This window comes from Notechis scutatus, chromosome 2 (assembly GCF_049901735.1).
Source record: "Notechis scutatus isolate UNSWTSFEM ecotype Mainland chromosome 2, rNotScu1.2, whole genome shotgun sequence".
NCBI lineage: Eukaryota > Metazoa > Chordata > Lepidosauria > Squamata > Elapidae > Notechis > Notechis scutatus.
Window position 1 is genome coordinate 169,311,323 of NC_142010.1, and position 16,275 is coordinate 169,327,597.

At 37.4% G+C, this 16,275-nt stretch overlaps 1 protein-coding gene across 1 annotated transcript; it reads left to right on the plus strand.

Annotated features, from left to right (window-relative positions):
- Nucleotides 1–1,092: 1,092 nt before the first annotated feature.
- On the plus strand, nt 1,093–16,178 carry ARL9 (ARF like GTPase 9). The gene is made up of 4 exons (XM_026688432.2): nt 1,093–1,428; nt 7,230–7,398; nt 8,125–8,300; nt 11,038–16,178. Exons 1-4 carry the CDS (start codon nt 1,249–1,251, stop codon nt 11,215–11,217), a joined length of 705 nt encoding a protein of 234 aa, XP_026544217.1. The 5' UTR covers nt 1,093–1,248; the 3' UTR covers nt 11,218–16,178.
- Nucleotides 16,179–16,275: the final 97 nt, after the last annotated feature.

Here is a 16,275-nt window from a genome sequence, read left to right on the forward strand (position 1 = left end):
GCAATTTACTACTAGGTTGGGTTTAGTACTGAGTTTAAATTGTGGGCGGTAGTCTGTTCCTGGGTGGGAGGCACCAGAAAGACCCTACCGGTGTTATCTTTCTTGGACTGGGACTCTCCTGTTCTATGTACAAAACAAAACTTTTTTTGTGCACTTTCCTAATTTTTGTTAATATTTGAAGCTCCCATTTTATTGAACAGTAACACCACATTTGTTAAGTGAATCATTACAGCTGTTAATAACATGGTTGTTAAGTGAATCTGGCTTCTCCATTGACTTTGTCAAAAGTTTGCAAAAGATGATCACATCTTCCCTGGACACTGCAACCATCATAAATATAAACCAGTTGCCAAGCATCCAAATGTAAATCACATGACCATGTGAATGCTGTGCCAGTCATAAGTGTGAAAAATGGTCTTATGTCACTTTTTTGAGTAGTCCTAACTTTGAACAGTCACTAAATGAATTGTTGTAAGTTGAGGGTGACCTGTAGTTGAATTATGTTTGAATAAGGTAAACCATTCAGTTTACAACAATGTGTAGCTCTTGGCAAGTTCCAAACAAAAAAAAATGTAAAAAAAAATTGGGAGGGGGGGGGCAGAAGAAATAGGTTTTTAAAACACCAATGCATCTTGCAATTGCTATGTCATAAATAAAAAAAAGATGAATGTTGCAGAAGTACTTAAACTTTTTAAAAGTCTAATTGGTTAATGGCTTCTTCTTGGTGGGTATAAAATATACACTGAATGTATTCAGAAAAGAGCCTACATTCGGGCTCGGAGGACAGCATTGCTGGAACTCATGAATGAAGTCGTAAAGCCATTCCTTGCCCAAGAAGGGGGGGAAAAGGAAACTGCATATTAGTGCAAAGACTGGAAGCCAAACGCCATGTCTTGCCCAAGTAATCTTCCTTGGCTGCCCAGAGCATCAGAGAGATTGTATCACTAATCCCTCTCGCTTGCTTCTGCGAAAATAACTGCTCCGTAAATGAGCAGAGAGCTAGCGCTTTAGGCCCCAATTCCAACACGCCCGTTGACACAATACTAAGACTCGTCCGCTTGAAAGGAACCGCAGGCACTTTCCTTCCGGCACAGGCTGTTGCGGGCGCGGAGCCCCAACGAGAAGGGGCGGTCCTTGGAATCGGCCTCCGCCTCAGCACCGGGGTGAGGGAGCGAAGGAAACGTCGCCGATCTTGTTGCGTCCCGTCCCGCCCGAGCTCTTTTCTTCGGGGCGCGGGGGGGAGGGGTCATGGCGGGCAGCCTGAGGCAGTTCGCCTTCGTGGGCACTGCGGTTGCCGTCACCGGTGGGGTCGCCTACGCTCTTTGGCGCAATTACCAATCCTCCCAAGAGCCTCCGGGACGCGAAGATCAGCAGTCTCGGCTCCGGCTCGGGGTGCAAGAAGGGGACACAGGCCCGCCGGCGGCACAGGTAGTGAACGCGTGGGAATTAACTTCCAAGGCTGCAAGTAGAGCCCCGTGCATTTAGGCACGGCTCTTTTTCAGGATAAGTCGAACGGGTAATTGTTAAAAAAAAATTTTTTTTTAAAATGTCTGCAAAGTGTTTGCTGCTGCTTTCTTTTTCTCCACAAATGGAGTTAAGGAAGAATGGTTCTGGTGGGAACCGTGTTTCTGGGATATTGTTTCCTAATCTCAATATACTGTTCTGGGCGGAAAGAGGAAAGCATTTAGTATTTTTTTTAGTATTTATTTGATTTGTCAATCGCTTACAAGATACAGGTATAAGAATAAATATTAATTTTGAATACACGAGATAGATACTTGTAAGAAAAATAAAAAACAATAGGACAGGGACGGTAGGCACGATTGGTGCGCTTATGCACCAATCGTGCCGCGGAAACAAAACTAGTTCAACATCTGCTTTCTGGAAAACCTTACAAAAGTGTGCGTGTGTGTGTTTTTATAGTAGTAGTAGTAGCAGCAGCAGCAGCAGCAGATGGTTTAAAATTATGTGCTGGGTTGAAATTTGGGAGAGTCGGCATCCAGGAAGTCAAAACATTTGCTCCTGAGTAAGCACAGGTGGGATCAGACCACACTGCTGATGGGAGGTTATAAAAGAAGAAGAATGGAAACAAATCTTGCTTTATCCCACCCGCTTAAAATCTGTCCCTTTGATTTTGGTTCCAACAGTCACTCGAAGCAAATAATCCATAGAAGTTTTTGTAAAGCATAATTTTGTAAGGTATAATTTGTAAGGATTTTAAGATAGATAATATTGGGGGATTATAAAAAAATAGATTAAATTCATTTAAATTTTAATTAATTAGATTAATTGGGGACTTAGTTTAAACCTGCCAATATATCACTACCCTAACAGGAGAATTGGTGTTCAGGGTGTCTGCAAGGTAGGTCCAGCATTAGAAGAACAGGTGTTGAAAACTATGGCAAGAGGTTACATTTCAACTCTGGTTTCCCGTTAATTGTTCCCAATGGGAACATTTCTTCCTCAAAGTATTTGTTCCAAAAGCTAAGTTACTTATTTAGAGTAGAAAAACTACTAGTTGATATATAACTTTTAAATAGCTCCTTATTCAGAAAAAAAAAATCTTCAAATACAGTCAGTTGTAATCAAGCCTGCAAACAAGAGTATCACTGAAAAACAAAGTGATATGACCATGCTTGGTGGAAGATTTTTGTTGTTTCCAATGTCTGGGGCAAACCCCAAACAATTTGCAAACAGAATCCAACAATAATAGAAAAGTGGCCAAGACTGTAACTCCAGAATTTGTAAGCTCCTGGTACTTTTTAAATTATCTGAAGGTAGGCATAGATCTTAACTTTACAGATGTATTTATCTCTTTGAGATCATCAAAGGCTTAGATAAAATCAGTCAGGTAGAATCCTATTAATGCAGAGTGGAAAGAGACAAGAATAGAAACCTTCCAGAGGACTAGCCCTCCTTTGGTATCTTAGCAATTTGAATGCCAGAGCAACTTGGTAGTGAGCCATTTGGAATTGTTTGTTTCATTGCTGTTGTGTACCCATGTATTTTTCTTCACTTACTTAGTAATTAATGTTCTTAGAAATATTCAAGATCTGTCCTAATGAAATAAAACTCCAGAAGATTAAGCTTAGTAGCTATATCATCATTTATCACACATATTGTGCAATTAAAAAGCATCATATGAACAATACTCCAGTACTAGTTTAAAGTATTTTTAACAACCCAAGCATTTTTGTCCATTTAAAGTCAGACTTTTCATTTTTTTGAGTCTCTTAATTCACAGTTATATGAGTAAAATTGTATTGTTCTAGCAGACAGATTAATGAGATCAAGTCCCTTATTGTTATAATAAAAGGTAAAAAGTAAAGGAGCTCATGCGGATTTTATTCCACTAGTCCCGTGATGGCGAACCTATGGCACGCGTGCCAGAAGTGGCACGCAGAGCCATCTCTGCTGGCACACAAGCCGTCGCCCCAGATCAGGTCCACTGCACATGCGCATGTGCCTCCTGCCAGCCAGCTGATTGTTGGGTATATGATGTGCAGCGGGCAGGGGCGGGGTTGCGCATGCATATGCAGAGGCGCACGGTGCGTGTATGGGGTTACACGTGCATGCGCAGGGGCGGGGGGTTGCGCGTGCATTGCATTATGGGTGCAGTCACACATGCACACACTTTCAGCACACGATGACGAAAAGATTAGCCATCACTGCACTAGTCGTTGCCAACTATCAGGGCAATGCTCATCTCTGTTTCAAGATCATTGAGTCAGCACTGTCCAAAGACATTTCTGTGGTCATTGGCCAGCATGATGTCATGGGGCATTGTTATTTTCCCACTGATGTGGTACCTGTTTATCTACTTGTATTTGCATGCTTTCAAACTGCTATGCTTTCTAAACAATTTTATGCTATTTTATGCTGATCTTATTTATGTGCGTGTGTTAATAAAGGCAGGATAAAAATAATAAAACAATTGTTAACTTCTAAGGAATCTTAATTGATCCTTTGGGTGGGAAAAGTACATAGTTATCCTGTCAAAAATAGAAAAACAAGACTATAAGCACAATTTAAAAGCTGGTAATTAGTGGGGGGTTTTATGCATATAATAGCAAAAAATATTCCCAAACATCTTCAAGAACTACTGCAATTGAACTGGAATTAGTTCAGTTCTGAACTATTCTAGTTTTTATTTATTTCCCATCTTTTATTATTTTTATAAATAACTCAAAGTAGCAAACATATCTAATACTTTTACGTCCTGTTTTCCCCATAACATCAACAACCCTGTGAGGTGAACTGGGATGAGAGAGATAGTGAGTGGCTCAAAATCACCCAGCTGGCTTTCGTACCTAAGGCAGGAATAGAACTCACAATCTCCCTGTTTCAAACCTGATGCTTTAACCACAAGATGAAACTAGCTGTCATATTATTTATTTTTAAAATGAAAATTCATTAAATGAATTCTGCCTAAAAAGCCATGGTGGCACTGTACTGCAGGCTACTTCTGCTGATCACCAGCTGCTGGCAGTTCGATTCTTAACAGACTCAAGGTTGACTCAGCCTACCATCTTTCTGAGGTTGGTAAAATGAGGATCGAGATTGTCGGGGGCAATATGCTGGCTCTGTAAACCGCTTAGAGAGGGTTGTAAAGCACTGGGAAGCAATATATAAGTAAGTGCTATTGCTAAATGAATTTACATCTTTCATAAAATATCGTGTGTATATTGAGATACAACCATCAACAAGAGTACACTTTTGCTAGAATTAATGACATAATTTTCTAGACTACTGTGTTTCTCATATAATAAGGCTGGGTCTTATTTTTTTTTGAGCCCCAAAAAAATGGCTAGGCCGTCTTTTCGGGGGTGACTTAATTCCTCCCCTTGCATCTTTGGGCGGGCAGCGACGGCTTGGATGTTGACCTTGGCGTTGGTGGGGCACTTCGTATCGGGGTCAACGCAGGCAGCACCATATCCGGGTGTGCAACAAAAGTATTTCCTAACAGCAAGCCCCCCCCACCATTCCCCCCCATTTTGCATGTTTTAATATAGGCCTTAATTTGCGGGGAGGGGCTTAATTTCATTTCATGCCTATAAAACATGCTAGGATTTCCTATTGGGGGAGGCCGTATTGTTGGAGAAACAGGGTAGTAAATTGTTATTTAAATAATTAAACTGAATCTTCCTAAAAAGGAATTATAAATTGAATCCCCCATTCTTTTGAACAAGAAATTTGTTAATTTAATAATTTTAATAACATGACAAGTGCTGAATGCCTTGTTATCAATTCAAGAATATCAGTGCCTCCTTTCTACCTAAAAATTAACCAATTCTCAGCTGTAGCTCAGAAATAGATACAGTAGAAGCTAGATTGAGATTTTTAATAGTCCTAGACCAGGATAGATATGTCACATGATGGCAACGTGACACAGTGAATTTGACACGTGTCCTAGACCAAATCAACAGGACTTTTCCACCTGGCATCGTTCAGTTGTTTAAAGAATGGTTTTACTTTTTTCTTCTTTGTGTGGTTTTATCACATGTTCTGTAATAATTGACAAATAATTTTGTATTTGCATGTAAACCAGCCCAGTTTTGTTCACAAGTAACTCTAGGTAACTTGGCTTGCCGTCATTCCTGTCTCTACTACTATTTTGAATCTGGCTTTACTATAGAGCAGGGGTCTCCAAACTTGGCAACTTTAAGACTTGTGGACTTCAACTCCCAGAATTCTCCAGCCAGCAACATAGCCTGGCTGGAGAATTCTGGGAGTTGAAGTCCACAAGTCTTAAAGTTGCCAAGTTTGGAGACCTCTGCTATAGAGATTGGGGGCGGGGGGACACACAACTTTCTGTATCTGCTGATAGATATCTATCAATATCTGCTATTCCTATTGATAGAGGGAAATGCAAAAATCTGTTATCTTGTTGGTTGGTACATGCCATGGAGGCAAATTAATGAAGGAGGCCTTTTTAGGTTCAGTTGCCTTTCCAACATCCTAGTATATTTTGCACATCCATTCTGCATACCTTTATAATATTTGCATTTATTGGCTGGAGTCTATGGGACTTTGATGTAAAGACATATGAAAGATTTTAGATTGAGAAGACTGGTTTGTCTCTTTTGATATGTTATTGTTGATGGATTTGGTAACCATTATGATTTTTTAGGATGGAAAACATCTGACCCCCTGGATTTTTTATTATGATAAGTTTTTTTATTACGATACGTTTGATTTATTAAGGCAGCCCAACTCCAAGAAGACTTGGCTATATTGGCTGCCAGTTTAGTAACCAGTAGAAGATCACCAGATACCTATCCCAGCTGTAAATGATAATATAAGTATCATTTTCATAATAATATGCATATTTTGAATAGCTATTTATAGGCTTGTCTGCAAGTATAATCCCTTTCTGTAGTTTTCTAATGGGCAGATTTCTAGGAGAACTTTTCTGCTTTTACTTGTCTGCTGAGAACTCTTAAATATCTGTCAACCCACTCAGCTAATCCAATTAAGATAAGAAACAGTGTACTAGCATTCAACAATTGCTATAACAACATTTGGAAAATTAGCCATTTCAGTTTCTAAGCACCTTTTGTCACTTGTAACAATTTTATGCTGAATTAGCCAAAATAAATCTAATTAAACCATTTGATAGGTACAGTACTTACATTGAATAATGTAACTATGCTGACCTGGAAATCTAACCCAATTTATGTCTGGTTGGCATAATGTGTATGGTCATTTATTAGTAAATAAAGTTGACCATATTGGTTTCACTCAGAGGTGGTACTCAACAGGTTCCACCCAGTTCTGGAGAACCGGTAGGGGAAATTTTTGAGTAATTCGGAGAACTGGTAGCAGAAATTTTGAATAGTTCAGAATTCCATCTCTGACTGGCCCCATACCCATCTATCTATTCTCTGCCTCCTGAGTTCCAGCTGATCGGCTGGGTCTTCTTTTGTTGCCCTGCACAGGAGAACGGAACTGGAAAGCAAGTTAGTGGGATGGGGAGGGAAGGGGATTTTGCAGTATTCTTCCCCTGGAGTGGGGCGAGAATGGAGATTTTACAGTATCCTTCCCCTGTCATGCACACCAAGCCATGCCCACAGAACCGGTAGTAAAAAATGTTGAATCCTATCACTGATTTCACTCATAATTCCATTATTTTATTTGTTCAAATGTCTACTAAATTTAAAACAATCATACAAGCTTTACTTTTATTGTATCTGTCTTTTCTGATAATTGTTTCATCTTCTATTTTGTAGGATAAACCATCTAACAAGCAAATCTTGGTTCTAGGCTTAGATGGGGCTGGAAAAACCAGTGTTCTCTATTCACTAGCAACTAACCACGTAAAGCGCAACACAGTTCCCACCAAAGGTTTCAATGCAGTGTGTGTAAACACAGAAGAAACAAAGATGGAATTCCTGGAAAGTAAGCATATCTATCTTATAAGGAAACATTTTAAAAAATCATCTATTTATATGTCTTCTCAACAAAACAGTGCTGTAAAAATGTCCCCCTCCCATTTCCCTGATAAAATACTGGTATGTTAAAGTTTTGTTTCCAATATTACTGCTTTATATAAGCCAATACAGTATAGTTAGTAAAATTTTATCTATTTTCCTCATTGAGATAAAATACTAGGAATACTTTAAAATGTTATCCTTGTATAATTATTACAATAAAGGCATTCTAATGAAGATAGGTATTATAAAACTCATTAGATTATATCCTGTTGGGTCTTGATTCCTACACTTAGGTTTTCACTTTTAAAAAGTTAACCTATGGAATGAAGGAAAAGGTTTGGAAGAATATGATTTGGGTCAAACAACAAGGTCTTATTTTTATACACACACACAAACACACACAGTTTAAAAACTGCTGTGTCATAAGATCCATCCCATCTGTTGGTCATTAAATAGACCTCATATTATCATTTTTTTATTCTATATCTTAATTCCAGTTGAATGTATGTACTTTCAACTTAAGTGTTTTTCTGCTATATTTTGAATTATGCACGATAATTTTCTATCATGTACTTCAGCATTTCCGTGAAATGGGTTTGAAATGCAGCTGCCTCCTATTGAAAGTTTTACTATGCTGATGGGAGTTTTAATTGATAATTGCTGATTGTTTTCCTATATTACTGATTTACAGTTGGGGGCAGTGAGTCTTTAAGAGAGTATTGGAAGATGTATATGCCGAGAGTCCTGCTACTGATCTATGTTGTAGACTCAGCAGATCACGAACGTTTCCCAGTTGCAAAAACACTTCTTCATCAGTTGGTCCAGAATAATTCTACATTGCCAGTAATGATTCTAGCCAATAAGCAGGTAAATATAAGCTGTAGAACCCACAGCAGAAGTGGTAGTTTTGTGGTGTATGTGTGTGTGAAACCTTAATACTGTAACAGTTTCTAGCCTGGTGCCTTATCCACTACACCAAACTGGGTCTCCATATAGGAACATAGTAATATTATAGTACAGTACAGTGGCTTCAAATCCCTGACAAGCTTCCCGACCCATATTTTACAGGCTTCCTGTACTTACACATGGCAAAGCATATGTGATTTCTATCTATAAAACCTAAATACTGAGTGCTATTCTCTTGTATCATTACCGTAGTCGGGATTATTTAAATCTGAATAATCATTGGACTTTATCTTTAAGTTAAAGAGACAATTGTTGAGACAGATGTCACGATGTGAGAGCATTTACTAAGATATTTGCCAAAGCCAGCTAACAGTAGCATGTTAGGTTATGTTTGTTCTTCAAAAGTTTCCAGCTTCCATTTTAAAACTTTTCCTCGTTGTCCCCTGGTGGAATCAGCAAATATAAAATGTATCTTTTTTTACTATGCAGTTTACCTTCTAAGTTACTTGGATTCTACCTTTGTTAGTAGTTGCATACAGGTAGTTCTCAACTTACAACCATTTATTTAGCAACCAGAGTTATTGCAGCACTGAGTTATGCTCACACTTACAACAGTCATACAGTGTCTCTTGTGGTCACATGATCAAAATTCGGGCCCTTGGCAAGCGACATGGATTTATGATGGTTGCAGCATCCCAGGGTCATGTGGTCACCATTTTTAACTTTCTGATGGCTTCTGATAACTTTAAATCAGTGGGGGAAGTCAATTTGCTTCTCTTAATGAACTCAGTGATTCACTCAATGGCCACGGCAAAAAAGATTGTAAAAGCAGGTGTGGTTCACACTGAGCAAGAGGTCCCAAATGTGGTCAGAAGTCAAAGACTAGCCAATAACAGTTTTCAATCTCAAATACCAATAAAGCCTCCTGCAAGAGAAGTAAGGGTTCAATGTTATCTGAAAACTGATGAAGGGAGGGGGGGGAATTGACAGATAAACATCTGAATTATCATCTCGGCTTCCTATAGCAGTAAAGAGCAGCAGAGAAAGAATAGAAACTTGTGAGGTCTCACAATACAAATGCTGAGCAGAAATCACCAACTGTCGATCTGTGGTATTATTGCTGCAGATAGGAAAGGATCCATCCATCTCCTCATAATCTGTATTATTCTGGTGGGATCTATTTATTTATTTTCTCTTTCAAGATAGCTGCTAATTGGTAGAATTATAATAGTAGTATGCAAAAAGCAAATCCCATCTAGTCAATTTACTTATGTTATCAAACCAATAAGAAAAACAAGGAACCTCGAAGCAAGTTACGTATCATATACAACAACTGTTATGCCATCCTTAGAAGATTAATCTGTAATAATTTTGATTGACTCTCATTTGGGGCTTAGTTTCTCAGCCTCAGGGAGGGTGGGGGGCAGCAATAAAGTACTATTTGGTCATATAGGTAAGAACTGTGAACTTAGAACTTGAAACTGAAAAAAATCCAGGCAGATAACCTTTCTTTACCACAATTGCGAATTGATTTTGTCTTTTCTGACACCAAAATCTGTATAGGACCAGTTAAGATACAGGTATAAGCTAAGTTGTCAAGGATTCCATTGTGCATAAAGAAAGGGATTGTATTAAGCACAAGCCCTTTGAAGATGGGATCCATTGCTCCGGATTTCAGAGAGAAAACAGATGGAATAATAATTAAATGATCTGATACTGTTCAACAGAGGACAAAGTAATATTACAGCATTTTAATCTGTTAGGATATTCAGAATTTAAATTTCTCTTTTAGAGCAATCAAATTTTTCCAGCCTCATACAGCAAGAGACTGCTGAATCCATCAAAACGCTGTCTCAGAGAATCTTAACAAACACAATGGGTTTTTAATCTTTTGCATATGTGTGGACACTCATGTTCAATCATGGTTAATTGCTGGTTACTGCCTGAATTAACCCTTGCAGTTTTCTTTGCAAATCTTTGGGACTAGTTTGCTATTACTTCCTTTGTAGAGCTGAAAGAGAAAAGGTATTCCTGATTTTTATTCATTCAGGAATAAAACTAATAAATTTAAATATCACCCTGAGAAATATTTCAGTACGTACTGTCTCTTACAAGTACAGTGGAGAAAAAACTATGGGGAAGATTCCATTCTGAAAAGATTCCATGTAAGAAACATTGATCTTATACAGGAAAGTTAAACAGAGTCAGATCTGGTTAAAACTTGAATGAGATACCCTCAAGAAATTGCAGCAATATAGATTGAAAAGAAATAATGGAAGAAGGCAACTGTTTCCATATTGTGTCTGTATCTAAAAAGGAAACAGATATGATAGCTAAGATTTGGAGCAGACTTCCTACAGGTTTGTTGGATTTCTTATGTATCTACCACTGTCCTACAGATCTCCCCCAGTGCTTGAACAACAGAAAAACGCTACTTCTGGGACATGATAGCAAGAGTGGTGGCCCAAATGTCAGTTGTAAATTTGGCCCTTTTAATTTCGTTTACTTATATCTGGTATGAAGGACCCATTTCATGAAAAGCTGGTATAATAAAATAATAAATTCTTTGCCTCTGGGAATATTGTTTCTTCACAGTTTTACCAGGTGTTTTGACAGATCTGTGAGGGAAATTATTGCAACCCTGCTTTGAAAAAGACAAACTGAATAGATTAATATATTTCTTTCTTTTGTCGGACAGGATCTTGCAGGCGCATGTTGTATTACAGACATTCATGACGCTTTGGCTTTATCTGAAATTGGAGATGAAAGGAAGATATTTCTGATTGGTACACATGTGGCAAAGGAGGGCTTAGAGATCTCTTCCAGCTTGAAAGATACCCGGGAACTGATTACGCAGCTGGTGTCAGAAATTCTGTGATAATGAGATGGAACGGAATGCCATAATAGGACATGCAGCAGGAACTATGAATAGCATCTCTTCAAATCCTGGTGCCAATCAAACCCCAGATACAGAATTGCTATGAACATGATTTTGAAATGGAAAGAAATTGTGTTTTGTTTAGAAGTGCTTTAGCAGAAAAGAAGGCCAGTACGCACTGAGAGCCCAACATTTCTACATATAATATGTATTTCTCTGAAACATTTCTTTTTCTAGGTTGTTTCATATTTGATCACTCCTTCAATTTAAATGATATTTCTGTGTCAGCTTTCCTTTTTTTTTAAAAAAAAAAAAAAACCTATTGTGTAGACTTCAGAGGAGGCCAAAGTTGTTAGCCTGGCTAAATACTGATTTTCTCTTATATACAGGGCATAGAGAAAAGATTATACCTTATGAGTGTTTTAGGGACTAGATCAGGGGTCTTCAAACTTGACAGCTTTAAGACTTGTGGACTTCAACACCCAGAATCCCTCCTCCAGTCATGTTAGCTCAGGAATTCTGGGAGTTGGAAGTCCACGTCTTGAACTTGCTAAGTTTGAAGACCCTTGGATTAGATATTTCATGTTAAAATAACTGTAGGGGGTATAAATTATTTTCTTACTTGAGAAAAATTTAATGGAAAACATATATAAGAGTATACCTATTCCTGATCTTCCCTTGAGACTCTCCAAGGAAGAATAATTAAGCAGAACTACTCTACAGTTTTCTTAGTATTAGCTCAGTGTTGTTCATTAACAGTATTGCTGAATTCAATCCTGGAATTTAAAAAAAATATGATATAGTATTGATACTTTGGACGTTGATGTTCGATGAGACATCTGGAAATACGATTAGACAAGAAAACAAATTAATACAGAATTACAGAAAAAATCTAGAGCCCTCACTTGAGGCACAAATTACCAAATTCAAATTATATTTTAAGCATAAGATGGATCATTGAGAAGTCTATAATGCTGGCAAATGTTGAAGAAAAAAGAAGAGGATAATTGGCAGCAAAGATGATGGACTTGATTACAAAAGTAAATGGGGCATCATTGGAAGATCTTAATGTTAGGGGCAGAAAACATCCTGGATAAGGCCAAGGTCCATAAAAACATCTTAATCTCCACTAAATTGCATGCTCACATTTCATCAGCTTTAGTGTGTGTTCAGTTAGCATCTCCGCTCTATCAATTTCCTCTCTAATATTTATTTACTGTTTAATCCCTCAAAGTTGTATTTTTTCAAATCAAGAGAAATGAGCCCTTCTTTAAAACTGGCTTTTCAATCAAATGATCAAGTTCCAAGGCCAGTATTAGTAGGAGATTTTAATGGTAGCATAGTAGCTAATAATGTGCCTGTGCTCCAGCATTTTAATATCCCGGACTTCTGCCTAATTGGGTTGGTTCATTGGAAATCTAAAGATAAAAAACATTGATATGGAGAATGGGTGAGAATTGATATAATTAGTAGAGTGGAATTTGCTTCAGTTGGTAAAATTTGCCCTGAAGGTCTTCAGGTGATAGGGTAAATTCACCTTTTGGGACTCCAGAGGAACTTCTGTTGTAGAATACATGCTGATTTCTGAAGATTCTGTCCGTTACTGTTCAATTTTAGTATTAACTTCCACCTTGATAGTAAACACTTATCATTAATAGAGTCCTTTTCCTTGACTCTAGAAAATGAGGACAACTGCCCCTTAATCTTGCCTCATCTGCTTTGTTGCTCATCTGATAGATACCAGCCAATACTGTGTAGTATAGTGTTTCTCAAAGTGATTCTCTCAGGAGTCTGCAAAATCAAAATTATGTGCCAGCTTATGTTGCAAAACAATACACTATTAAAATGCCATCAAATGAAAAGCAGTAAGAGTAGCACTGTATTAATTTTTAATACAGTAGATGTTGATAAATGTAACTTGTGCAAGTAACAGCTATTTGGGGGTTCTCTTAAGTTTTAAAAGTGGGAAGGAATCCCGGAAAGAAAAGTAAGAAACATTACTAAAATGCTGCAACCTAATTTCTTAAATCATAGGTTAAATCAACCTAATTTCTTAAATCATTTAAAACAAATCATTGGTACAATCAATGATACTTCTAACATTTTTGTCACTGTTCAAAAAAGTGACAGATTTATCTCAGAACTGCCTAATCAAACTCCAACCCTTTGTTCAAATAAACAGCCCAAACCTTGGTTTTTAAGAATTTTGTTAGCTTTACTAACCCAGCTTATAGAAGTGCTCAGTTCAGCAATGATTCTCCCTATTATGAAACATTGCTGGTACTGAAGGAATGGTTAAAAAAAACTCTTAATGAGATAAGAGTTCCAACAGGCAATAATAAATAAGGATGATTGTTCTGGCATCTTATTTCATGTTAAACCTGGCCCCAGTGCTAATGAATTATCTTTAGAATCCAGATAAAATATTTTGGTAACTTATTTTGTGCACCCTTTGGTGGTAATTCTCTTGGCTCACCGTATCTGATCCATACCCAGACTGGTCCCCACCTTTACACAAACAGATCACTAAAACTGATTTTCTTAGTTTAAAAATGGTACACCCCAGGTAAAAATAGGATTATGCCAGAGTGGTTGAAAACAAATCCTTATTGGTGGGTCTCTGTGATAGCCCTCCTACTTACTGCCATTAATAATTCTTCACCCCAAATAATTAGTAAATCCTATCATCTATTATACAAGTAAGGCAATAGGCAAAGCCAATTAATTATTGCTCAATTAAATTAATGCCAATAATTAATAAATTTATACTCAATTTTTAACCATAAACTTTTATAGACTGCATGTATTTGGAGAATATCTTAGCACCCCAAACAGTATGCTTTAACTCTGGATTCCACCATGGATCGATGTGCAATTCTGCACTCTTTAGCTGAAAATTATTTCTAGCCTAATACTGCTTTCATTATTTAAGTCCTTGAGAGAGTCTATGAGGAAATTACCTGCAGCGAGCTTCCATTGATCATCATTTGTCAAATTGATAATTTTGCTACATCAGGTACAACACAGGTTAGAAGCAACCGTAATGGCAATTTAACAACTCTTGTCCACAAAGAGGTCAAACAGTGCTGTAACCTTGACCCCTTATTGTTTAACTTCTATATAAATGACATTGATGTAGCTCTTTTTATACCACAGTTCCATCACCCCCAACATTTACCCACTAACCTATTACAATCCTTTTGTACGCAGATGCGTCCATCTGATCTGTAATTCAAAAGGGCCTTCCATAGATGCCTAGCTGCCATAATGTCCTGTTCTAGGGAAATTCTTGATATCAACTACTAATACTCTCAAGTTTAGGCTTCTTTAAAATACACCTTAAGTCCTTTCTTAAATGGAAAATTAATGAGTTGATTAGGTCAAGAGTGAAGAGGAGAAATAAGAGGCAGTTGAGGATGTTTTATTACAATGCCAGTTTTATGCCTACTGGCTTAATTCTCCTGTGCTAAATGTTCTATCAGGTCAACAAGCATCTCTTACCTGAACTCTGGACCAATGTTAATAGCTACATTTTCTGTTAACTAGTATGAAAATCTGCTCTGGGATGACATCGATAAACTGGGGTAGTCACCAAAGGTTATACAAATCTAACCTTTGATTAACAAGGACAATTCTGGCACTCCAGTTGCTATGGTTAAGGAAATCATTGTGGTCATTAAAGCAAGGACATCACATGGTTGCTATTTGCAACCTTCTGCAGGTTCTCCATTGACTTTGTCGGAAATCAGCAAATAAGGTTGCAAGCAGCCTGAGTGTGGGATGCTAAAATGGTAGGAATTCCAGAACTAGGCAAAAATACCACTGTTCAAATGATTCTAAATGAATGGTTGTTAAGCAGGAAGCACCTTAAACATCCATTAGATAGCCAATTATGCCACTTTGTTCCATTTGTAACAAATATAGCTTGGTTCCGCAAGCTATAAGCTCATGGTGACATTTTAGTTTTAAGAAAATATTAAGAATTTTGATTTGATTGTAGGCTTAGCTGATTGATATATTTTAGATCGCTCATATGGATCTTATTTCTTATTTTCATATTGTATTATATAATTTATTTGTCATGGCTTGTCATTTAATAATACTAGTAGTCTTAATATAAATTCCTTGAAGAATTGAGAGTGTCTTGAAAAGTTTAAGTACCCCATATAACATTGGGATAGTGTCTTTATTTTTCATTATGTCTTGTTTTTATTGTCATAATAACTTTATAGTCCACTCAGAAAAGCTGCTGTCAAAACTCTGCAAAGATGAATCTGGCTATGTGTTTACAAGGCTTCAGCCAATTCAGATGCGATATCAAGCTCCTTCCTTTGCCTATTTTCACATAATCAGCTGTCACTTTTAGAGCATCAGCCAGAATGACCCAAAAGTCAAACCCTGCTCTTCAAAACTGAGTTGTCATCTTTTATAATAGAGTGGTAAAGTTTTAAAACATTCCTCCACCCAGTTTTCTGTCTTAAAACCGCAAGCCTGGATATTTCAGCGTAAATGTGTGCCCCTATGAATTGGGGGCAGGGACAATTAATGGGAAAGGTTTCCTGTGAAATATTAATGGTGGAGGAAGGGTGGTGTTATCCTCTCATTCTTTGCTTTACCATGTGACATTATCTTTCACAACTTTTGGTGGCTTTGCATAGAGAAGCCTGGTGGTGGCTCCTGTGATCTAATCACATTGAGTATTGCAATTTTCAGCATAGAGGTACTTTTATTAATGCAATAAAATTCTCCTTTAAAAAATATTTGGTGGTAGTAGTAGTAGTGCCAGGTTACATTGACATTGGCAAGAAAACGTAACAGAAGACGCTGCTTTGGCTTTTAAAACAAGGTTAAAAATCTTTCAATTTTTTTGTAAGAATAAAAACTACCAAACTTTTCTAGAATGTTTTCTGCTTGAATGTTAAAACTTTCTTCTTTATTAAACTAGAATATTTTTCTTCCAAGTGTGCATTTTACTGACATAAACGTATTGTACCATGTTCCCTTGCAATGATCACTTCTTTTTTACTAAGACGAATGCATCCTGAAGAAGGTGATAGA